The following is a 27274-nucleotide window of genomic DNA, read 5'->3' on the forward strand; positions in this document are numbered from 1 at the left end:
CACGCTGGGGGGCCTCAAATTTTCGGCTCAGCATAAGAACGCAGTAGTCTAATTTTTCCAAAACGACAACCTATAGGTTTCGTGGGCTTAAAAATTTTCGGGAATTTCCTAATCTTTATCCCCCGGCCCCCCAAATCAAGATGGCGGCACAACCTGCCAGACGAGGTAGAAAATTGAAATTTGGTACAATTATAGCTTTTGGTCCCTACCCGACGGGAAAATTCCAAGATGTTCAAATTTTTCACTTTTTACCAAAGATATCGAAATATGGAGGCAATTTTAATGACTGTGCAGACATTCCTTTTGAGCTATTTTTTGGCTAAACGGTAAGTCATGTCACAAAATTGATGGCACAATGTCGCTTCGATTCGGAGTGATCTACAACTTTGGTCCTGTGACATTTTGTCGTATCTCTCTCCCTTATACGTTAAATTTGGCCGTATTTCTGGACTGTTCGTAAATTTGGTGATTTGTACAAGTATATTTCATTGTTTGACACACTTACATGAATGATAGGATCATCTCGTTGGGTGCGCGCATTTGCACGATTAAGGGATATATGTGGACCAAATTTCATGATTCTAGCTTATACATAAGTAGGCAAAAAGTAATGTATAATGTTAAAAATGTACCCAAATTTCACCCTATTCAAAATTTGAATTCAATTTACCCCCTTAATATGGGAGATACGTGAAAATGGTGCAGAAACAAACATTTAGAGCGGTAAATGGGGCGTCTGATGGCGCAAACCGTTTGTTAATATCATGCACCGTTTAGGAGATATGAATCTCGAAGTGGAAGTCGGCACTTTTCAACGTGCTCATGCTTATCCGTCATCTATCTATATAAAAGCAAGTCGGGCTGGAGCGATGTTTATATAAATATTTCAAAATGAAAAAAAGACGTGAATTATTGAGGCACTACGAGAAATCTCAGAAATTTGAAACTTGTGCGGGAGTAGCTGATGACCCGAAGATATGGCCAGAATGTGCGTCTTATCGTACAATCCGTTTTTCGATTTGATGTACCGTTTAGCAGCAGTTATTCTGTAAATGATGGTTAACATCCTTATACTTCCGTATGACGACTATATTCTTTCATTGACGTCGATTTGTAGCTATCTAGAAAGTGTTTGTCTGCCGTTGGTATTAAATACATTGCAAATCGATAGTGACTGTCAGAAGGAGGGCTTCTGCTATTTTTTTCAGTCCTCCCCACATCGACTTTGACAAGCAGTAAGAATGGAGTCGTCCTCCATCCCTTGTGCACTATTTTAGTGCATAATTCCCTTCTCGATTCGACTGGCAGAACTCTAGGGCGCGTGCAATTTTTTTTTCAAAACTATTTTACCCGATCCTGTTTGTCAGTAGGCAAGGCTGTCTTCTATTATAAACAAATTGACCCATCTAAAATGTGACTGACGATAGGCATAGTGGCCTGCTATTATAATGGAATCTCACCAACTCGGTGTGACTGGCAGGAAGCTGACTGGCATTAGAAAATGCGTCTGCCATTGAGTGGCAGTAAGGAAGGTTCTTGCAAATATAATAAAAGTTCCTCAACTGTAATCTATCTGAAAGTAGGAATTGGGGTCTGCCATTGTAATGAAACCTCCCCAAATCGATTTGGGCCGCGCACTAGGCAATGGGGTCTGCCGTTAAATGAAAATTACCTTCTTCGTTGTGAATTGCAGTAAACAAGTGGACTTGCCGTTATCATCGCAATTCCGCAAATCACACTTTCATTGGAAACAACGTCTGTGGATTTCACAATACTAATTATCGGATAAAGCCAAGACAAACCCAATTTAAAAATCTTATTCACTTCATGTGCACTAATTTACTTCGATATCCGTATACAATGTAGAGTACCGTAGCGAAGCACGGGTACATTTGCTAGTAGTAAGATAAAAGGGGTCGCTGTCAGGGCTGCGGGCTTTTAATTAGAGATGAAATTACATTTCTGATTGAAATTTGTTTTAATGTTATTTGTTCGGGGCGTCGACCTAGAAAGATATTTTTCCACTACTTGCACCATATGTGAGGATGCTGCGTGTATTTTGTAAATGGCGGAAGTGTAAAGTGTTGAATGTGAGGAAGGAAAGTTAAGGACGACACGAACACCCTGTCCGCAGGCCAGGGATATTAATAATTTACAATTAAAAGCACCTGACCCGGCCGGGAATCAAACCCGGTGCCGCCGGGTGACAGGTGGACGCAGGACCGGACACAGTTCTGACTAATGTCCTGGTTCGAAATAACGTTCCTCTCGGCATTAGTGGGAGTCACGTTTTTGGGTTCGCCGTGAGATGTTTTCTGTTCATCACGCCAATTGAATTTTTTTTGAAACGACACATGTCAAGATTTTGCCAAAATTGAGTTAAGGCAAGTAATACAGTCTTTAAGTATAGATCTATCGTTTTCTGCAGACACTACACACGTCACTGCATTGCTTTATCCGGTAGCTCTGCCTGGTAATAATAGTTTGTTGGAGAAACAGCATTTGTCACTGACATGTGCACTTTATCCGTAAAATGAACTGGCTTGCTGTATCCAATCGGCAGTTCCACGCATCCAGCTGGCAGACATTGCACCTATTATTGAAATGAGCGGGAACGTGCAATATACAGACACGGAGTGCAGTGCAGATGCGGAAATCGTTGAAATGAATGTGAAAAGAAAGAGGAAGATATATAAACGAGAAGTAATTAAAAAGGCTAGGATTTCTGGACAAGAATATGTTAATTATCGAGGCAACATTGTACCTGAAAGAAAACCAGGAGGGGATTGCAGGTAAGATTTTTAAGGTTATATTCTTTGTACAACATAAATAACGTGTTAAATGCCTTTATAGCCATCTAATACATTATATTACTGTTCTCAAAGCCGTGGGATGTGTTTCCAGCGTACAACTCCTGAAGACAGGGAAGAGCTCCATACCCAGTTCCGGCAGTTCCAAACAAAGGATGAACAAGACGCATTTCTGCTGGGGCCTGTTGCAAGAATGGACATTAAAAGTAAACGTCCAAGACATGGGGACAGGGAGAAACCAAAAGGACACACGTTTGTATATAGTGTAACTACTTCTCATGGTAGAATTCAGGTATGCAAAAAGGCACTTATGCATATTTTAGCTGTCATCGCTGGACGACTACGTAGGATTTGTAGCCATGTTGCTCTCTCAACTCAAGCCATTGATCGAAGAGGAAAGTCTACTCCAGCCAATGCTAAACCAGGTGATGTTATACAAGCAATAATTGACCATATCAAGAGTTTTCCTACAAAAATAGCGCGTTATACAAGCAAAGAAGTGAAATATCTTAATCCTAAACTGAACTTAGTATTGATGCACAAACGTTTTGAATAAAAACATCCTAGCTTGAAAGTATCTTATAGCTTATACAGAAATGTTTTTAAGGAAAGATTCACCCTGTCCTTTGGTCGTCCGCAAGTGTATACAAGTTCCCGTTGTGAAGAACTCTTAGTAAAAATTAACAACCCATCTTTAAATGACAAAGCAAAGAAAGTTGCAGTAGCAGAATTACTTATACGCAAAAGGAGGGCAAAAATATTTTACTCCAAAATGAAATTCGTCAAAGAGAAATGCTTGGAAGACCATTCAATTGCTGCTATTACATTCGATTTTATGCAAAATTTGCCCCTGCCAGATATCCCTGTGCAGGATTTTTTTACTTCCGTCAGTTAACAGTGAATATATTTAGCGTCACATCACTGGGTCCTAATAAGACGAAGTTTTATACATATCATGAACGGCAAGGACATAAAGGTCCGTATAAGGTTGTCTCTTTTCTTTAGGACTTCATTAACAATGAAATGCCTAATTCGGTATAACACCTCCATGTGTTTTCAGACTCTTTCCCTGGACAAAATCGTAACCACACGGTCATACGATTTTTCTTAGCTTTGCTGACTATGGGCAGATTTCAAACAATTAATCAGTAGTTTCCTCAAAGAGGACACTCTTATTTACCCAATGACATGCATTTTGCTGCAGTAAAAAGAGTGGTAAGGAAAAATAACAGAATTTACGTTTCCAAGGATTATACAGAGATGATTGTACTGTCCACAGGTCAAAGAAAGTTTACAGTTAAAATGGTTGAATCCAAAGATATTATTGACTTCAAATATTGGTGGCCTTCATTCTTTGAAAAAATTGCCTATCTGTGGAATCAATGAATCGCAGACTACCACGAGACCAAAAACAATCGTTCCAGATATCGTTCTTCAGTCACTTCACATACTCAAGTGAAATGCCGAATACTGTTCAAGCTCGAGAGTTCATTGACGGTCTAGTGGTACATACGTTCAATCTAGGTATCAGGAATTCAATGAGTGTCATAACGTTCTCTACAAAATTAGCATATCCAGGAGAAAGACTGCCTATTCAGGAGAAGAAAATACAGGATATAAGGAAAACAATGCAGTATATTCCAGAAGAGCATCTTGATTTCTACAGTGAGATTATTAATTGGCCAGTTACCAAAGATAATATGTTCGCTGATTACTAGAATGAATACTGACCAAACACTTTTGTAAAACAGCGAAAATAAAGATATTTTGTAACAAATTAATTTTTGTCGCCCATTTTTTTTTTGTAAAACAGCACATGTCAAGGGGATATAATTTCTGACAAACCTAAACTACTGCAATATTAATTCCTTTATTTTTCAATAAAAACATAGATTTCAATGTCCTCTGCCTATAAAACATAGTGTTTACCGTTCCTGTACGTTTTATTGACATGTGCTGTTTCAGAAAAAAACGATTCTATTAGAAATAAGGTTGATGGGCATGCGAGCTTTGATACATCAGTAACTTCTTATCTAACGAAGGCTTCAGACTCTTATTGAATTATTTCGTTACGCCAATTTAGTTTGTCTGCATTTCCACCAGGAGATCATTTATAAGACGTAATTACGTCAAAACTAAACAAACTGTCTCCCTCCCCTCCTGCACACTAGTAATATTTTCTCCCTGGCATATTCCCCCTAATTTATTACGGTCGTTACTTGATCCATATTTGGCCTAATTTTACGGATGTATGCCCTTCCTGACGCCAGGGATGTAACCTATCCGCTATTACGTGTTTCTGCGATAGTTGGTAGTCTAGTATTTTGTGTGTGGATGGAGAGAATTGTGTTAAGAGGAACACAAACATCCAGTCCCCGAGCCAGAATAATTTACATTACATACATACATTATCATTATAGACTGTTACGCCTTTCAGCGTTCAGTCTGCAAGCCTCTGTGAATTTAATAAATGTCGCCACAATCCTCGATTTGCAACTAGTGTTGTGGTCCCATTTAGTTCTATAACTCTTATCTTTAAATCGTTAGAAACAGAGTCTAACCATCGTCGTCTTGGTCTACCTCTACTTCTCGTACCCTCCATTACAGAATCCATTATCCTCCTAGGTAACCTATCCTCCTCCATTCGCTTCACATGACCCCACCACCGAAGCCGGTTTATGCGTACAGCTTCATCCATCGAGTTCATTCCTAAATTAGCCTTTATCTCCTCATTCCGAGTACCCTCCTGCTATTTTTCCCACCTGTTTGTACCAGCAATCATTCTTGCTACTTTCATGCCTGTTACCGGTACTTCTAACTTATGAATAAGATCATGAGTCCACCCAGCTTTCGCTCCCCTAAAGAAAAATTGGTCTGAAAACAGACCGATGTAAAGATAGTTTCGTCTGGGAGCTGACTTCCTTCTTACAGAATACTGTTGATCGCAACTGCCAGCTCACTGCATTAGCTTTACGATAATATGATTCAATCTCAATTACTATATTACCAACCTGGGAGAACACACAACCTAAATACTTGAAATTATCGACCTATTCTAGCTTTGTATCACCAATCTGACATTCAATTCTGATCAATTTCTTACCTACTGACAACAATTTAGTCTTCGAGAGGCTAATTTTCATACCATACTCATTGCACCTATTTTCAAGTTCCAAGATATTAGACTACAGGCAGTAGTGTGTTTGTGAGAGTTCTAGAACGGCCTCCTCCTCAGAAGGCTGCCCTTCCCGACGTCAGACCATTAGAATTAAATATATAGGGAGCACGTAACAGGTGTTCAACCAGAAGGCAGTACTTTTTTTCTACACCAAACTATTGGGACTAATGGGATAGGGAGTGTTTAACAACCGTTATACTAGCAGGCTCCCCTTCCCTATAGCAGGCCTTTAGGATTAATGACATAGGAGCATTTAACAGGCGTTCAATTAGCAGGCTACCCTTCCCTACGCCAGACCGTTACGATTACGCAAACGGAGGTATATAACAGGCGTTCAGTTAACAGGTAGCCCTTCCCTATGCCAGGCCGTTAAGATGAATGCGATAGGGAACATTCAACAGGTGATTAAGGAGGTATTCAACGGATATTCAGTGAGGTGTTCAAAGGAGGTGGAATTCGGTATTTAAATAAGACTGTTTTTCATTAATATGTTTATTACAAATACATATACATCAGTGAAAAGCATATTGTACAGCATAATCTTATTTACTACATTATTAATCACTTTACATTATTGATAACACAGTATCTACAACAATGTTGTACAAGTACACCTCATCTAACAAAACAAAATTACCGTACATAAACTAAATGTAAACCTATGTGAAGTAATAATGGTCAATGAGACTATTACCCCAGGCTAGAGTATCTGATGAGTTAGGTATAATAAATCTCTTATTATCATCATTACTTAGAGCAACTTTGTTTATTAACTGAGTACAAAGCTGATGATTTATGCTTTTAAAACCATACATTTTCTTCATTAATACTAGTGAACTATTGATAATACAGTTCTTATAATCATCTACACTCAAATCATTCTCAACAATATTCTTCTTAATGCCTTTCAGTTTCTTAATAACTTTATCGTTTTCAGTTATAATGCTGTATGATTTAGCTTTAGTGCCTACAAAACTGTTAACGATCTTTCCTTTGAATTCATCTTTCATTTTCCCAAGAACTTTCTTGTTAACCCGTGGGAGGTTATAGACATTATTTTCTGGGTAGTCACTTGTATCAAACCTGTCTAGATCTGGCTTTATATCATTATAAATGTCATTTGTTTTAATCTCATATATGAAAGAATCAGTGTCTGTGTAGAGCAGCTTTACATTTTCAGTGCACTCCTTCTTCATATATTCATAGTGAAAATCGTACATGAGCGTTTTGGATAATTCAAGAACTGTAAAGCCTACATAGATTGGTTTGTCATAGGTTACTTTTAATCGATTCATTTGTATTGCAACTAAATCCTCATGAATAATAGCACAGCTATGGAAGTTTGGTTTACTTATTAAGTTGTTAGCACCATATCTTTTACCAACATTCTCCCATTTTGTAACTAATTTTACGTCTACTCTTTTATCAACATTTTCAATAGTTTTCGCGAAGACTGAATTAATCATGAGTTTGTAGAAGTCTTTCTCAAAAGCATTTGTAGACATCATTCTTAAATTAGTATTGAAATCGATGTAGGGTCTTAGTCATGGTGACTGGTGAAATTCTAGAACCCGATGAATTTTGGTAAGCTTCAACCCATTTTGCAAACATTGTTTCAAGTTACGGTAGTGTATTACATACTTAAATTTATCATTTAAGTCTGCAATTAACATGTTCGATTTTGATGTGATATATGGAGATTTTATATACTCAGGGCAAAATGGATAATCATTATGAAATTCATGCAGCTCTTTCGGGTATTGGAGACTAACTTCAAGAATGTATCCTTTGTCAGCTTCGTCATCTATGTTTTGAACCTCTAAATTCTCAATTTCATTTTTTGATAGCCAGTGGAAACTATTTAGTTTTTTTTGGTAAGGACTTTACGTCGCACCGACACAGATAGGTCTTATGGCGACGATGGGATAGGAAAGGCCTAGGAGTTGGAAGGAAGTGGCCGTGGCCTTAATTAAGGTACAGCCCCAGCATTTGCCTGGTGTGAAAATGGGAAACCACGGAAAATCACTTTCAGGTCTGCCGATAGTGGGATTCGAACCTACTATCTCCCGGATGCAAGCTCACAGCCGCGCGCCTCTACGGGCACGGCCAACTCGCCCGGTGTACTGATTATTTGCATCTAGATAAACGATATACTTCGACTGTTTACCTGTATCATAATTAGACATATACTTGTTGTTAGCAGTAGAAAATCGCGTAGAGCACTGACTTAAACCACCGCGAATACTTGATTTTATGAAATGTACCATGTCAAGATCAGTTAGTAATTCCATATTCACCTGTGTGTATTTCAACATAGCATCCCAACTTAAACCCGGTGCCGTATAATACTGACAAGGATCAAGGTTGTATGTTTTGATGCCAACTTCACGAAACTTTTCGAAAACATCTGCTAATAATAGAACATCTGTTTTTAGATATAAATCAGAGTATTCACCTAGCGTTTGAATGTGAAATTGATCCCATATACGTTGTGCATGAAAATAGTCTTCATCAGTAATTTCAGTTCTATTTAAAGAGCTGTAAAATGACTCTTTTGATGGCAAAGAGCGTTTTTCAAGACGCTCTACACTATCAATAAATTCGTAAGGAAATACGCCTTTACGTCTAATTAAATTAAACTCGTCATCGTTCGGAAAGAAGCGCCGAATTTCTGTGAATTGTTCTGAGTGTAAATTACTGGAAAGCTGATCAAGAGTAAATGGCATGAAGCGTAATGAGTCAATGAATTTTAGTTTGATAGTACATTTATCATTTACTTTTAAGAATTTTGTAAATGAAATGTACCGCTCTTTGTTCTGATGGATTAGGTCAATTCTCTCATCTGCAGCTCCAAATTCTTTAATAATGAAATGTGAGTCGTAACCGGATAAGTTATGTAGTATAACAGGGATGAATTTAGGAATTTTATACTTCAAATTACAGCTATTATGAGCAGGAAATCTATAAATCCAGTTAAATGGTCGTGATCAAAGACCTTGGGATCATTTTCTAAAAACTCTTTCACGCAAATACTAAATTTTGTAGCACTTTCATGTTGCTGTAACTCAGTCTCAGTAAGAGGTTTCATGGGAATTTTAGTATTTAAAATATGACCAAGACGTACTACATCTCTCTCAAGCATTTTCATAAACATTTCAGGAGCATTTTCTCCTCTGCATTGCTCAAACTTATTTAGTGAGTCATCGTAACTACATTTGATATAATACGCAAAGCTACATGGTTCATGTATGTGAGTAGTGTTGGTAAAGTATATGCTTGGATCTGGTGAAGTTGTCTTCAGTGAACATGGCTTCAATACAGCCTCAAAGTCGGCGTATACAACAAACGGCACTTCTATTTGCTTATTATAATTTTTGAATTTTAGTATTATTTTCTCTGGATTAGGTAAGAATGTACGCATTTTATTACAGTCTTGTTTGGAGTGTCTATTTAACAGGTTCTCATTTTGGAAATACTGCAAGCATCCATCACATAACCACTTTTTACCATTATGTTTTGATAACTGATTACAGACAAGTCTACTTAAATTTTTAATCCAACAATAATGAGAAATTTCACCATCTTCTATGTACAGTAGATTGATATGCGTACCTTTTCTTTCATTCGTAAAATACAAAGGACCAACTATACTTCCTTTTTCTATTCCATACACATTAATACTAATATCATTTAGCTTTTCAAAGCGTCTAATGTCTTTTAATTGCATTGGAAATTCTAAACCCTCAAGATTCAGCTGTGATGAATAGTGGGGATACGATGATGTTCTATCAGATGCAGATTTTGCTGGGTGTAACGCTGATAACACTGCCCATCCGAAACATGCCTGGTCGTTATTCTGGACATTTACTACTGATTTTTTCTTCTTTATCCATGTCGGTAATTCAATGTATGATGATCCTCGTAAAGGATTGTATTTATTAATGTTGACCTCTAGATATAACACGTTAGCTAATGACCATCCTGAGTCTCTTTCTTTATTAATTTCGTTTCGTTCCAAGAAAAGAAGTTCAAAAAAGATGGAAGAGTATGAAGGACAGTTACACGAAGTGCATTAAAAGCCAAGAGAGGAAAAGTGGAGATGCAGGAAATTCTAAGAAACACTACATATTTCACAAACAACTGTCCTTTCTTCAAACCGTAATTCAACAACGAGTGTGAGTAAATATGTTTATGTTTTGCTATTTTTTGTAGATATATTTTCAGAAATTTTATGCACTAAATGTTTTAATTAGTTTCGTACAATACATTGTAATAGTATGAGTTGTTTAAAAAACGCAATAAGCCTTTCATTGGAAAAAATATAAAACAAAATTTCATACAAATTACACAACTGACCTGTTAGCGCAAATGGTTGACTCGCAGCCATAAGCTATAGGCTGGGGAGGACTCAGGAGACGAGTGGTTTGGTTTGAATCAACTGTCGGCCACCCTTGAAATGTGTTTCCGTGGTTTTCAATTTCCACTCCATGGAAATGCCAGGATGGGAACTTCGATACAGACTACAGCCACCTCCCTCCAATCCCTATCCGTCAACGTTGATCCTACAACCTGGTCACATAAAACAACAAATTACACTGTGTAATGGATAATTAGGCTACTTCAATGAACTGTACAAATTATCTTGCACATGGTGGTTGATATATTATTGTTTCAGAACTTCTGGAAACATGAATATTGCGGCAAATGTCACCTCTGAAACCAGGGAACCACCACATAGATCAACGTCCAAACTAAAGGTATCACAACCAAACGAAGACGTGATACTTTTGAACAAGATATCCTCACTGTCCTCAAAGAAAATGCCCGTCAGCCCACACCACAAAGGCCTCATCTGGATGAAATGTTCCTTATGTCTCAACTTCCACTAATTAAGCAGCTGAAACCCTCCGATGAAATGCATTTCCAAACAGAATATATTCAACTTCTGCAGTCCTTCACAACATCGTCTGAACCTCAAACGCCTAGCTCCGTCTACGACACATCTACAGCCGAATCCCACCCTTCACCTACTTTAGCAGCCGACATTGAGCATCCTTCACCTCTCAACCAAGTCAGCATATCATCTTCCGTAGAGATATCCGATGAGGACTCAATCATATCGTTCTTTCAATTGTAAGACCAAGACTCCAAACCAGTCATAAGTAAACAAAAAAACAGTATGTTTGTAATGTAGCATTACCTATCATTTATAAATTAATTTGAATTTGAAAATAGTAAAAACTTACCTTAATGTCAATGCGAGTTTTTCTTCCTCAGGAATGCATTCCCGCAGCCTTGTGTTTCTTTTGCTGATAGCATTTTTCAACAAACAGAAAAGCAGTTCAAATGAGGTCACGGACATTCTGTAATACTCAAGAAATTTATCTTGGTTGTCTTTTAGTTTATTGTGTAGGAGCAAAAATTGTCCACTGGATGACCTGTCTCTTAATATAGGATAGATCCAATATTTTCTCTGACGCCGACGACGACGAAGACCAACCAACGCAGCACATAACGCAACAATGGAGTTATTTAAAAATGGAATGCCTAGCAATGGCGATATTTTGCTACTCACAATATACAACACACTAATAAAATCACGCCATACAAACACGCAAGTGTTGCCACGTGTCGTTGTCAAGCTTCGTGAAAAACACGCAGAAATCCAGCGTGAACAAACCGTAAGTGTGGCCACCTCCCTTGCATGTCATCCAGCTGCGTGAAAAACACGCAAGTATGGCCGTAGTCTTAGGTATGTGCTGAAGCGGAGGGAGTGTAACGTATGAATTGCTCTCCGAAAGCTTCAAGAAATCTTATCCTTTTCTACTTAATCGTGACGATGGAAGCGAGATACGAATTTCGTAATTTTCCTGCTATTGATTTTATATTATTTTCCTTGGATCGACTTATCCGAGCATGATTATGATGCACAAGAAATGTATTTTCGCTGCTGAGTTCTCATGAAAATGCGAAGACCTACTCTCATGTCTTCTTCTTTTAGAATCCTTAAAGCGAGGATAGATGACTCAGCAGCAATTGCGTCTACTGGGGGCTACCGAAGCTATTGGTGAAGCCCAAACCTCAATTGAGAACGGTGGAAATCTAAAGCACATTATAAGGTAAGCATCTGACACACTGTTCCATTTACAAAACTTGAAAGCAATGCGATAAAACGTCGGACGTATTTCTGAGAGTAAGGCATCTGAGAAAGATATTGCAGCCCTCGCCTCGACGGGGACGGGAGGGATAGGCATGCCACTGTTAACTAACAGCCACCGCTCATTAATGTATTTCAAATACAATCACAATCATTATATTTTACTTTCATCAAAGTATCCTCATTTCGATTTAATGGCAGCCTCACAAAATCGAGGAATGCGGTCAATCAGTTTTTGTAGGTATCGTGAATCTATAGGATTCCACACATCCTTAACAATATTCCAGAGATATTCCTTCCCTGATACGTTTGTCTACTCCATCCCTGACCATTTCAATGGTATTATAATCGCCCTTTGGGACGGCCGTACCATATCTTTCAGTACTTTCTGCTTTTCCTTTGATGCAATGTAGTTTGTACAGTATGCCAACCGATGTTTTGGGTCATTATCCTGTTTTAAGGTGAACCCTTTCCCTATTAAGCTCAATCCACTTGGTATTGCATGATACTGAAGTATTCGGTGGTACTGCTTCTGATCCATACACCCTTCTATTTTCATAATGTCGCCAACTCTATCTGCGGCAAAACATCCCCAAACTATAATAGAAACTTCACCGTGTTTAACTGTAGGTAGAACACACTGCTGGGCTACCCTCCCCTACAAATTGGCGAACAAATGTTCTCCTTCTGGTTCAAAAAGTCTCGAACTTCGATTCATCGGTGAATAACACCTTCGTCTTCCGATGTAAAATTACTACGTTTTCTAGCCCATTAAAGTCTCTTCTGTTTATTTATTGGCCTTAGAAGGGGTTTTCTTGCTATGACACATCCATTCAACCCGGCTTCAATCAGTCTCCTTTTTTACTGTTGCAACAGATATTGTTGTCGTGTTCATTTCTACCAATTCTGCACGAATTTGGGGCTCTGTTTTGAATCTATTTCTGTTACTGGTAATTCGGATATATTTGTCATCACTTTTAGTTGTTTTACGAGGTCGTCCTTATCGTGGTATATCCTTATTGCTACCTGTTGTCTTCTGGCGGTGAAGGGTGTATTGCACTTCCCCTATGGACACACTACACTGTTTCGCAATTTGGCGAATAGATAAACCTGCTTGGCTAATTGCTACAATTGCTGCACGTTTTTCTATGGATATCTTCACTCGTGGAGCCATACTAGCGATTGCACACTTCAGCTGTCACGAAGGAACTGACATGCAGGAACCACATGTCATGTATCGTAGCAATGTTTGCCGTTCGCTGCAGATATCACATCACTACAGGGAACAGCACAGGTGCACCAAATGCGGCGTCCATCGGCAAATAGGTAAACAAACATATCCGATACGTACACAACGTTGCTTGTTGGGTACTGTTGTATCTCGATGACCACAAACAAAAATCATGACATGTGTACAACTGTTGCACTATTCCTTCGCTTCCTCAACCGTACCCACGGTATTAGACCTTATCTTCAGAGAACTAGATTTCAGTTACTGGGTGTATTGAAATTAATGAACGGTAGTGTATACTTCCTCAACATATACTCATAGATAGCACAATGCTGATATTTCACTCCCGTTACTTCGATATCCTTGTAGGAAAACACGACAGGGCTGCTGTTATAAGAGTAACATAATTTTATTTTTAGAGGTAGATCTGATAAAATGAAATGCAATTTTTCAGGTGTAGTGTTCTCTTTTGTTGGTTGGAATCGAACCCGTGATCATGGGTCGGACACCACTGCTGATCTCCCGAGAAAGTTAATAAATCAGTGAACAATACGTACGACCTCTGGTAATGGGGTAAAATTCAAAATTTGTATTTAATAATAATAATAATAATAATGGTGCATGGCATCTGTATAGGTTTGATGGTGACCTAATGAGGATGAAATGAACGGCGAAGACGTCATAAATACCCAGTCCCCAGCTAGGGGAATTAACAGTACGAGGGGATTGATTCTGAGAACTGAACCTGGGCCATAGGACCAAATGCAAGCATTCTATCCACTTAGCCGCAAAGCCTGACTCTAATTCGCTAAACCATAGGCTACCATCTCCACTAATCAGCTTTTGACTACTGACAGTAGCAGAGGCCAGGACAGCCTTGATAACGCAGCAGGCTACTCCGTTGGCTTTTGGCTGCAGCTCAAAACTCTTAAAAGGCTTGACATTCACTAAACCAATCATCAATAAAGGGTAACCCTAAGTCTAGTGGTAGCCCACGTTTTGGACTCAGCGTACGCAACTACTCAGCAGAATTTTTAAAAAAAAAACTTTGTCACGTTTCTGCGGACATGAGATAACGAACGTCGCTTCTTGCGTGTTCATTCAGCCGGAAATCCACGGCGTTCCTCCGGTAATAATTACTATTCATTAATATTTTTAATGGACTCGCAACGTAATGAGAACTAGAGGATTTGCAGCGTGACTGGCTTGTATCACCAGGTTGTGGCCTGGAACTCACACACGAACCCGCAATATCACCTGCTTTATGATCGCTATTTTCATTGGCTTACTCATGTACAATTAGGTCAACTCCTGAGTAATTACTTTCAAGCGGGTTCTATCACATATTTAGCCTATTACCTTCTCTTTCGAGATTATATTTCGGTAGAAGTAACACTTTTTCATGGAAATGCCTCAACACAAACCCAACTTTATTAACAGGATTTAGAACCTCTCGCTCACGAACAGTGACTCTCCTGTCGATTTCTAAATTACCCTCACATTTTGCATTACAAATTCGTTCGCGGTTAACTGAAAGTCAATTTATAGCTATCTTTATGTCAACCACTTAGATTCCTAACCGACCTGGCTGATCTCTTACACTCTCCCTGTTCCCCGCCCGACCTTCAGGTAAGCAGTCCAGCCAATAAGTTGAAGTGTCATTTTTCTGTAATTTAAATTGGCGATTTCGCAAGAGATTTCGGGCCTTGGAGTGTAAACTAGCAGCTTTTATTCTGATATGGTTTTATTATAGTGCACCGTTTCTGCCACCGGAATTTCTTCCTAGGTTTCAGCATAAAAGGTGTGATACTTCCCTCCTCTAGATTGAACTTGAGGTCTTTTAGATGGTGGCTTGTAACTGCCGATTTTACAAATATGGTACTCTACGAGTGTCATTCTGTAAAACAGAGATGCAAGAAACGTAGCTTTGAGCGCAAGAGCACCTGCCACTTGGAGCTCACGCTTCCCCTGTTGCTGTCCACTGCCCCCTCGGCTAGGTCACTAGCCCACACTAAATTAACCCTTAAATGTGCACCATTGATTATGTGCAAAGGAAATTTACTTTCATGCTGTACATCCTCTTAGATAGTTAAGTAGAGTGAACTCGTGTGGCGCAGCTCTTTTCAGGCACACCCCCAATGGAGGTGAGCTGCATGGACCACATACCAGCTCTCCTGCCATTCTTACATTTGTGACAGTACTGGAAATCGAACCCAGGTCCCCGAGGACGGCAGCTAATAATGTGAACCGTTACGCTACGCAGGCGGACCTCTTATAGTAGGGTCCATGAGAGTTTAGCGCCACAGGCGAGAAGAAGTTGACTAACGCTGTTCGAAAAAGGCCTGTTGCTATGGCAACGATAACAGAGTTGCAACATTTTAGGACGCTATCACCACGTGGTTGGCTTGCTCTCAGTGGTACTGTGCTAGTTGTTGCTGCTTAATGTGTTCGTTTTCAGAATATTATGTTAGGTGCTAGTTTATTTCTTTAAGTTTATCAGTGGGTAGTTGTTCAGTTTTCCTAGTTTTGTTTCGTCTGCAGATGTTAGCGGTCTTGTACTGTGACTATAGTGTTAGTGTGAAGTACTCTCTTATTTGTTAAGAATCCGTGTAGTTTTGCTTGATCGGTTCTTTTGAGTGTTTAACAATGACTTCCAAGTCAAAAGAAACGCTAAAAATACAAGTGGTCGAGGTGTGACTGTTCGAAGCCAGGGAAGAGAAATGATTATGTCAGTGCGGGATTTCTTTGAAAGGGAAGCACACAGTATTAAGGAAACAGGATCTCCTCTAATACCTTTCAACAAAGTTCAGGAAGGCACTGCCAGAGCCATGGGAATTAGCAAAAGTACTGTTTGGAGGGTCTCACAGCAGAAATTCACTTCCCCAGAAGAGAAATTAACAACTCCAGGTAAAAATAGGCCTAGGTGCGCGAATATTACGAACATTGATTCATTCCAGGAGGATGCTATTCGTCGCCGTGTGTATGCTTATTATATCCCGCTGTCCTCTCTGAAACGGAGAAAGAAGAGATTATTACACAAAATCGGTTTCGAGTACAGGTGAATTAATTCTTTTACTCGAAAGAGGTGACATTGTTTCCAAAAGATGTGAATTTTTAAAGAAAATTCGGGGCAAAAATTTTAGGGATATCGTATGGCTTGACGAAACTTGGGTGAATGCTGGGCACACGAACTCAAAGGGATGGACTGACGGCACGGTGCAAGGTACTATGGCTGGTGCTACCGGAAATGGAGGAAGATTTATAATCGTGCATGCCGGGACGTGTGACGGTTTTGTAACCAACGCTCTCTTACTATTTAAATCGAAAAGAACTGGAGATTACTATGAAGATATGGACCACGATAGGTTTTTAAAGTGGTTCGAACAACAGTTACTGCCAAACATAAAGTCCAACAGTGTCATTATAATGGACAACCCCATAGCACTCAGTTCAGATAGACAAGGCACCTACAATGTCGTGCAGAAAGGATGAAATGATCGAGTGGCTCGTTAGGCATGGCATGGAAGTAGACCACACTATGACGAAGGGACTACTTTTGAGTGTCATTCCTCGGTATTATGTCGATGAACTTGCTAGGAAACATAGCCACGATGTCATTAGGCTACCACCTAACCACTGCTACTTCAATCCCATAGAACTCATATGGGCTCAAGTAAAAGATTATGTTGCCGGCAACAACAAAACATTCACCATGGCAGAGGTCGCAAGACTTGTCGGGTCAGGTAACCCGGGAAAACTGCGAGGGTGCCGCAGGACATGTAGAGGTGGAAATAGAAAAAGGCGCAGAAACGGGAAGGATGTATTGACAGTGGAGTGGATGATTTAATTATTCACTTAGGCAGTTCTTCAAGCTCCAGTGAAAATGAAAATGAATGTGAAGGTGACAGTGACAACGAGCAGGAGAGGATAGAGCCCCTTCTAGATGACTGATTGCTGTCGGCAGAGCAGTGAGTGCTATTTTTACTAATATTTCGGTTCAGTGCTTTGTGTACATTACATGTCTGTGCAATTTATAGCTATTTTCTGAGCGGGGGAAGTCTAAATGTCTCCTTAATTACATTACTGTCATTCATATTCTGACTGATTTCTTTTCTCGATGAAGTATCGTCTTCCTATTGTGTTTATTACACCGTAGTTTATTCCTGAATAGTGCAGGTACCGTTAACAATCGGCGTTAAATAATAAAAGCTATCGAAGTGGGTAGTGTTGTTCTATTCTGTAATTAATATGTTCATTTGTCGAGGTTATCGTCAGAAACTGATGTTTTTGTTAGTGATTTTGAAATCGTTTATATATATCGATAATGTCGTGTTCTGTCTTAAATGCTGGAATTATTAACACGAGCTTAGGAACCGGTCAAGGGTAAATGAATTGCATTAGGCCTAGGCCTACACTTAGGCCGCAAATGGAGGTAACTATGACAACGCACCGTACTTCGTAGTTACAGCTTTCGCCGCTCACCTGTCAGACTACAACTCTCATGGGTCCTACTATAGATAGTTGAGCATTGTTATTTTAATTCTCTTTGTAAACATGTGCGTTATTCCTCCTTTGAAGATAAACTAGAACCTTTTGTTTCAAGACTTTTCACGGTAATCAACCACAGTGAAGTGTTGTTAATCTCCGTGACTGTTGGACATTCCCCAAGACTGAAGTGTGGTAGCTACTTGTATATACAAAGCATTCGAAACTCATTTTTTTACATTGAACTGACAAATCTTTTTAAAATAACATTTTAAAATATTCTACATTACTTTTCGAATGGCAAAAAATTGAAAGAAGTATTAAATTGCGCATTTATCGGTTAAAAGCCCCTGGTCTCTCATTCAGTCACCTCTTACACAGACAGGGGATTCCGTGGATGTATTCTACCGCCCCCCCCCCCACACACAGAGGGAGAAGGCAGATGATGGAACAGAAATATAAACTGTCTACAATTTTAAGAAAAAGAAACCTGGGGGATTTTGTATGGAACAGTGTTAGTCAGAACGTAAACGTTTAAAAATTCTAGATATTAAGGCTGCGTACACACCGAGCGCGCTTCGCATAGTTTGTCGTGCGTTGCTCAACGCTAAGCATAACGTCCGCGCTCTGCTGCGCTGAACGCCTATCTCACAGCTAAGCGAAGAGCCAGACAACGCGCAGTGTTAGTTAATTGCTTAGCGTTACCCAGCTGCTTCTGAAGCTATGGAAGAAGAAAGTATTCATGCAGTGTTTCAAAGAGAAGAAATATGGAACCCAAGACACCAAAAATATAAAAATGTAACCGTTTTGCAAAATAAGTGGACTTAATTATCTACAACAGTTTTATCGCATTCCTACAGTAAACATATACAGTAATATTACTTCTACTGTCACACTTTACTGGGCTTAACATTGTGATAGGATGAAATTGCATATGGATTTTAGTGTCGGAAGTGTCCGAGGAAAAGTTCGGCTTGCCGTGTGCAGGTCTTTTGAATCGACGCCAGTAGGTGACCTGCGTCGTGATGAGGATGAAATGATCATGAATACACACATACACCCAGCCCCCGTGCCAATGGAGTTTACAAATTTTGATTCCTGTGACCAAACGCCAGTACGGTAACCATTTAGACATGTAGTCGAACACTTTGTGACAAAGTGCGTGGAATCTCCCAGATTCTGTAACATCGGGTTATAATTTTGCCAATGGAGGGTGGTGACATGAAGAATATCACTCTGCAGGCTAGTAGTGGGCTTGGAAGTAAATATTTCTGTTTATGAATTATATTTGTCACACATTTACTCCACTTTTGTTACGACGGTATTGTGTATGCTAAGTGTAACAATATTGCTGAATGCTATTTATAATTATTATATAAAGAGCGTGATTTAGCCGGAAATTTAATTTCGACGTGTTTGCTGCCCGGTGCTCCTAGACAATTGGGAAAATTGAATTTCTCCCAATACTTCTCTGCTACTTGTCGCCAAATTGCAGTTGCAGGGTTTGGAAGGTCAAAGGTATTTTTTGTCATTCTTAAGTAATCATAAAACTTATCGCGATAAAGTCTTGCATCTCTGTACAAACGATGGAATTCTCCGAAATTAATTCGTTCTTCATTAAATTAATGAACCCACTTTCGATTGTTCTTTCTAATTTTCAATTTTAGATAACTGTTATCCATCAGTAAACTGTTTCTAGTGTACTTGGATAGCGGCATTAATGTGTGACCACCCTAAAACGCCTCGCTCCAAACTAAGCTGAGAGCACGGATAGAGTTTTCGGTGTGATCAGCAAGCACGCCTTGCGCTATGCACAGCATTTCACGCTACACGCGACACACTATGCGAAGCGCGCTCGGTGTGCACGCGGCCTAAAAGTTTCCTACAGTATTTCAACTAAAAATAAAGAAGGCGAAAGAAGTTATCACCGAATCAATGAATACAGATGAACTTATTCTGTACTTTTTTATTGCACTGGATTATCTATACTTTTCGGTTTTTCATGCATGTTCTGCCCTTCATTGGCTGGAATAATCGGGAATTTACTGTACCGTGTGGATGGATGTCGTCTAGTAGGTCTCCAATAATACCTCAAAAGAGGGCACAACGCACGTTAAATAAATATACTATATCGGACACACAAAGGGCTTCCAGGTCGGAGAGGATGAAAAAGTTCTGGGAGAAGAAGAAGAAGAAATTAACTCAAATGTATTGATTTCAGTGCTCCAATGTGGGCGTAAAATATGTAAATAATAATAATAAATAATAATAAATAAATACATAAGCAAGTCCATTAAAACATTACCTTAGCACCAGCGGACTGTCTTTTTTCACAGGTTCACTCTGCTGACAGGTACACCACTCAGCATCTATGCCAGCTAATGGACAAGTGCGGTCGACGGGTAGCTGCAGAAAGAGACTGATGCCCCGTGGAGGATTTTCAGCAGATAACAATTCGTTCGAACGACGGCGTATCGCTGCTTGATTAAGGAGTTCCTCTGGATGAAGGAGATCTGCTAGAGTTTCATGCAGGTCAAACGGTGTGGTAAGACGCTCGGTATTGCGTTCAACGTTAGCCACAGCTGCCGTGTACCGTTCGCGGAACCAGGCAGGAAAAACAAAAAACAGAAAAGGTTGTCGATCCTCCATGCGTCCTTGATATGTCTGATGAATACCACCCCATCGGATACCGTGATCACTCATCACTATCAGCACAGTATTTTCTAAAACTTCCCACTGTTTCATGTCCGTCAGGAACTTGACATATAGATCATCTCCTAAACCAGCATCGTTCAAATACTCATGAGTTAGGGTTGTTTCCCAGAACAGACCAAAAGACGGCACTGACACTAACGAACGAGCGAACTTACGAGTATATTCAAGAAGAACTTCAGCTGTCAGTCTCGAACCAACGCACAGTTTAAAATATGAATGTTTCGGATTACCAAGTTTATCTTCGGCCTGTTTACTATATGGTCTCATGTCGTAGTCTGTTGGTTGCTTTACAAAACCGACCTTTTCATAATAAAATATTCCCACCCGAGGACCGTCTTCACCGAATCCAGTTCTGTATCCAGCCTCACTAAAACGTTTCCATATAAAAGGGCAATAGTCAAACGAAGATGTTTGCTTGGGCCAACACGAGTTCCGTAGTTCCTTTTGACTGAGACCTGCTAGAAAAGCGACTACATTCGGGAAGGTATTAACACCAACTTTATTGTAGCCTAACATCTCGATGGCTCCCAGCCGTCGGAGTTGAAGGAGAGTGTGTGGCATCTGTCGGTGGAAGTTGAGACGTGATACACTGTCGAGACCTAACATGAGCACGCTTGGTCGATCTCCTGTATCTACCCCACTTTTCGACAAAGCTTCTTTACAACGCTTTTCCACCTCCGGCTTCGGAATGATAAAGGCATGATAATCCTTATATATTTCTTTATTATTCACTCTGCATTCTACTTTTATGAATTCCTCCTTTATCTGCATGTCACGATAAAAAGGGATACAGTAATCCGCCAGTCTGAAACAGAAAGATTCACAGAATTGTTGGTAGTAAGAGTCAGTCTAAATACGCGGAGGAAATAGATAGCAAAGTTTCTAAAAAAGGAAGGGAAAACTATATTTAATGTAAATTTATTCATGTTTTATTTTAGAATACCTCACATCTATTTCATAGAAAGCATGTGAGCTAGTAAAGGGCAGTCAAGATCTGCGTCAAGTCAAACATTTCTACGGCTTTCTTAAACTAACTTTGTGATCTTGATATTAAGCGGCGACAGCCCGAATGCACGTGAAAGTGAAGCGTTGCCTACGTAACCAGAGCTGTCATCGAAAGCAACCTATGAGCTTTTTGTTCCAACTTGTCCTCCCTTGCTCTCTTGTCCATAAATTGCAGTCGGCTATGCTGCACACATGCCTTCGCGCATCTGTCAAAACCACAAAGTTAGTTTAATTCTACTGTAGTCGCTATATTCATAGATAAAATACTACAGTGGTACAGGGAGATAGAGATATCATGCTTCCTACTAGTAGTATAATAAGCGGGTTCGGGCGCCTCCTCCCGCGGGAAATTTGAATTCTGGCGGGAAATTTGAATTATTTGGCGGGAAATTTGAATTTTGGCGGGAGATTTGAATTTGTAAACAAAGCCACGTGCTTTTTGACAGCTGTCATCGACAACAACGCATCGCTAACCTCACTGCTGCCATCTTGACGGGCCTAAACCTCAGTAGTACCAACTTAAACTAACTAGTGCGAGGTAAACAAAGCCACGTGTTTTTTGACAGCCACGTGCTTTTTGACAGACAACAACGCATCGCTAACCTCAGTACTGCCATCTTGACGGGCCTAAACATCAGTAGTGCCAACTTAACCTAACTAGCGCGAGATAAACAAAGCCACGTGTTTTTGACAGCCACGTGCTTTTTGACAGACAACAACGCATCGCTAACCTCAGTACTGCCGTCTTGACGGGCCTAAACCTCAGTAGTACCAACTTAACCTAACTAGCGCGTGGTAAACAAAGCCACGTGCTTTTTTGACAGCCACGTGCTTTTTTGACAGCTGTCATCCGCCATCTTTAAACTACAGACCACTGTGCTGTCCTCTTTATCGTAGTAGATGTAAAATTCGTCACCTGTCATCGGCAGTGCTGCCATCTTGGCGGGCCTAAACCTTAGTGCTACCAACTTAACCTCACTAGCGTGAGATAAACAAATCCACGTGCAGCTGACATCCGCCATCTTTAATCTATAGAGCACAGTGGTGCTCTCTTTAGCTACTTACCTTTGAAATGTGGTGGCGGATAATTTGAAAAATGCTTTTTGACAGCAGCCATCTTTGAGCACCGTGCTGCCCTCTATGTGGTGGCGGCAATTTGAAAAATTCTACATGCTCTTGTTTGGAAACAAATTCACGCGCTTTTTTGACAGCCGTCATCCGACATCTTTAATCAACAGAGCACAGTGCTACCCTCATTAGCTAGATACCTTTGAAATGTGGTGGCGGCAAATTCCACGTGCTATTGTTTGGAAACAAAGCTATGTGCTTTTTTGACAGCTGACATCCGCCATCTTTAATCTATAGAGCACAGTGCTACCCTCTTTAGCTACTTACCTTTGAAATGTGGTACGTCACAGCTGTCATCCGCAGTGCTGCCATCTTAACGGGCCTAAACCTTAGTGCTACCAACTTAACCTTACTAGCGCGAGATTTGAATCGGTAAACAAATCCACGTGCTTTTTTGACAGCTGTCATCCACCATCTTTAATCCATAGAGCACAGTGGTGCCCTCTTTAGCTACTTACCTTTGAAATGTGGTGGCGGATAATTTGAAAAATGCTTTCTGATAGCAGCCATCCTTAATCCAGAGAGCACCGTGCTGCCCTCTTTAGCTAGATACCTGTGTTGGCAGGCAATTCCACGTGACAGCAGCCATCTTTAATCAAGAGGGCACCGTGCTGCCCTCTTTGTGGCGGTGGCAAATTCCACGTGCTTTACAAACTCGCGTGCTTTTTTCTGACAGCTGTCATCCGCCATCTTGCATCACAAACCTCAGTGCTGCGCTCTTTAGCTAGTTACCTTTGAAATGTGGTGGCGGCAATTTGAAAAATTCTATGTGCCCTTGTTTGGAAACAAAGCCACGTGCTTTTTGACAGCTGTCATCCACCATCTTTAATCAATAGAGCACTGTGCTGCTATCATGCAGGCAATTTCGTCAGCTGGCATCCGCCATCTTTAACCTACAGAGCACCTTGCTTCCCTCTATGTATATACCGGGCAATTTGTAAAGTTCTGTTAGCTGTCATCCGCCATCTTTAATCAAGAGAGCACCGTGCTGCCATCTTTAGCTAGATACCTTTGAAATGTGGTGGCGGCAATTTGAAAAAATTCTATGTGCTCTTGTTTAGTAAACAAAGCCACGTGCTTGTTTTGACAGCTGTCATCCACCATCTTTAATAAATAGAGCACTGTGCTGCTATCATGCGGGCAATTTCGTCAGCTGTCATCCGCCATCTTTAATCTACAGAGCACCGTGCTGCTCTCTGTAGTAGCGGGCAATTTGAAAAGTTCTGTTAGCTGTCATCCGCCATCTTTAATCAAGAGAGCACCGAGCTGCCATCTTTAGCTAGATACCTTTGAAATGTGGTGGCGGCAAATTGAAAAATTCCACGTGCTCTTGTTTAGTAAACAAACTCACGCGCTTTTTGTCAGCTGTCATCCGCCATCTTTAATCTATAGAGCTCAGTGCTACACTCTTTAGGTACATACCTTTGAAATATGGTAGCGGATAATTTAAAAAGAAAAATTCTACATCAACCATCTCTCGACATCGCACAAGATGGCGGCTATACATGACTCCTTAAATGTGCTTATGCAAGATGGCCGCTATACATAGGTTCTTATGAGATGCCCTTGGGATGCTTGCGCAAGATGGCGGTTATACAAGGCTCCTTGTGAGGCGCCCTAGAGATGCTTGCGCAAGATGGCGGTTGCTCTTATGAGGCGGCTTAAGGGTCCTTGCACAAGATGGCTAGAGATGCCCTAAGGATGCTTGCGCAAGATGGCGGACGCAAGATGGCGGCTATACACGACTCCTTATGAGACTCCTTAAGGGTGCTTGCGCAAGATGGCTGCTGCTCTTATGAAGAAAGCTAGCTTAGAGGCTAACGTGTCGTGCTAGTTCGATTCATTAAATTTGGGGCTTAAATGCATAATGTTAAATATCTTGGAAACGGTGCATTATAGAGCAAAACGGACAAAACTCTTCTGCCCAATACCTAGGTTCGCAGTATGGGGAACAAGTAAAACATAGTCTAATGATGAGATCAACGGTTCGGTTCTAACTTAGGCCCTTTGGCATTAGCTCTGTTTCAGCTTGTAATGAAGCAAGTCTTCGTAACATGATCAGGTCTAGCTATGGTAGAGAGTAAAACGTACCGTGCAGGTTCGATTCATTACATTTGGGGCTTAAATGCAAAATGTTAAATATCTCGAAAACGGACAAAATTTTTCTACCTGATACCTAGGTTTGCAGTATCAGGAACAAGAAAAACATATCTCCTTTAGCAGGTTAGCAAACTTGATTTGCTAACTCGGCGAGGCCACACAGTTTGGTCTGCCTGCTAAGCAGAGTCCTGGAGGGGCGTGCCATTCCAGCTGATGAGTCCAAATGGCACGTCTGGACGAAACTCTGCATAATGCACACGGCCTAACCACCCAAAAACGGGTTCTATTGCTGTGATTTTAAGATCTGCGGCTGTGAAAGCATTTTTTGACATTGTATCTCCAATGGGGGAGCATTTTTTGAACGGAGAAATGATTTCTCCTTTAGCAGGTCAGCAAACTTGATTTGCTAACTCGGCGAGGCCACACAGTTTGGTCTGCCTGCTAAGCAGAGTCCTGGAGGGGCGTGCCATTCCAGCTGATGAGTCCAAATGGCACGTCTGGACGAAACTCTGCATAATGCACACGGCCTAACCACCCAAAAACGGGTTCTATTGCTGTGATTTTAAGAAAAACATAGTCTAATGCTGAGATCGACGGTTCGATTCCTACTTAGGCCCTTTGGCATTAGCACCTATGTATATGTACAAGATGGCGGCTATACATAGATTCTTATGAGACAGCTTAAAAGCGCTTGCACAAGCTGACTGCTGCTCTTATGAGACGCCCTAGGGGTGCTTGCGGGAGGTAGCAGAGACAAGACGATGACTACACACAGCTGTTTATGATACGGCCTAGATGTGCTTACACAAGATGGTGGCTGCTCTGGTGAAGAAAGCTAGCTTTGCATCGTGCAGGTATTTTTACAGCATAAAACCTCATACCTTTGAAATGTGGTGGGGGAAATTTGAAAAATTCGACGTGCTTTTTCATAAGCTGTTAAGGCCTCCTCTTATGTCAAGGCATAGCTCTTTCGAACAAGTTTAAACCTACATCGGAATAGCTAGAGTATGCACGTGCTGCAGTGATGACGTCATTAAGCTTGTTTAGACTTGCAAATCACAGAAGAAACGTAACAAGGCTGGGATCGAAAACTGCACTCTATGCCGTTAACTTTATCATGTGATCGGAACATTGATTGAAGTGTTTAGAACACTAAATAAGTAGAACCGTACACTGTATTCGATACAACATGTGTTTAGAACATGTCAAGGGATACCTTTGTTCTAAGAAGATTAGTTTACCGCACATTCCTTGTAGGGCTAATAGGCTAAGGGGCTAATGGGCAAAAGGGCTAATGGGCAAAAGGGCTAAAGAGCTAAGGGGCTAATGGGCTAAAGGGCTAAAGGGCTAAAGGAGCAACAACCTCATCGATCGCTGTCAGCAAGAACGCTTGTACTTTGTTAAATGTAGAAAATTGATCTTTATTTGTAAATGGTTTCATGTTCAGAACAAGGAATGGAACCTAGGGGTTACGTTTTACCTAATAAAATCCTCGAGGTGCGATGAGTTACGTTTTTCGAACTAGTGTTTGGAACACTGAACTTTTCAAGATGATAGCAGAGAGTTTAGCAATGTTCTGTTGTTGGATTATAAATTACGCGCTACAACATGCATAAGGTGGCAGCCTTGAGGTTTACTGCCGTAAAGATGACAAGAGTGAGGTTAACAATGTTCCGTTGTTTGATTTGGAATTACGCGCTATAACATGCATAAGGTGGCAGCCTTGAGGTTTACCGCCGTAAAGATGGCAGCAGTGAGGTTAGCGACGCTCTATTGTCCTTCAGAGTGAGGTTAGGGTTCGTCAAGAAGACAGCTGTCAAAAAAGCACGTGGCTATGTTTACCAAACAGGAGCAGGTGGTAGTGACGTCACGGTCACGTAGTATGCTGCCTCGGAATGCAACGTTCAATGTCTACACCTACGTAGTAAACATTCTGCTATGTTCACAAGATTTTTTACACATAACTATTCTTTTGGCCTTAAGTTCATGCACATAGGCTATGCTAAGATAGCAGTACAAACACATGCGAACTTTGTACATTCTAATGGAATAAGTTTAGTACTGCGTGCATCATGGATACATGATGTGTACACGCATTTAAACATGGCTATACTTAATGCTGCTGCTTTGTTTACAAGATTTTTATACATTGCTATACTTTATGCTTTAAGTTCGTGCACACACAAGCGATAGTCGTACGCTCTGGCAGGAGACGTTTAGTACGATATTCGATACATACATTATCGATAGGTGATGTGTACACGCTTTGGAACATAGCTCTTCTTTGTGCTTTAAGTTCGTGCACATGGGTTAGGGACACACAAAAGCGACTGCTACATGCTCTAGCGGAAGAAGTCTAGTACGATAGTCGATGCATGTAAAATCGATAGGTTATGCTATGATAGCAGCGCACTTACACGATTTTAGCACAATCTAGTGGAAAAAATTTAGTATGATAGTCGTTT

General features: G+C 40.4%; 1 protein-coding gene across 1 annotated transcript in view; it reads right to left on the bottom strand.

Moving 5' to 3' along the window:
• Positions 1 to 27274, bottom strand: part of LOC136872328 (uncharacterized) — a 129395-nt gene that overhangs the window by 26929 nt on the left and 75192 nt on the right. The window contains exon 4 of the mRNA XM_068227441.1: positions 20167 to 21381. Within this exon, the coding sequence (XP_068083542.1) occupies positions 20167 to 21381 (1215 nt within the window). The remainder of the gene's footprint in view (positions 1 to 20166; positions 21382 to 27274) is intronic.

This window comes from Anabrus simplex, chromosome 4 (assembly GCF_040414725.1).
Source record: "Anabrus simplex isolate iqAnaSimp1 chromosome 4, ASM4041472v1, whole genome shotgun sequence".
NCBI lineage: Eukaryota > Metazoa > Arthropoda > Insecta > Orthoptera > Tettigoniidae > Anabrus > Anabrus simplex.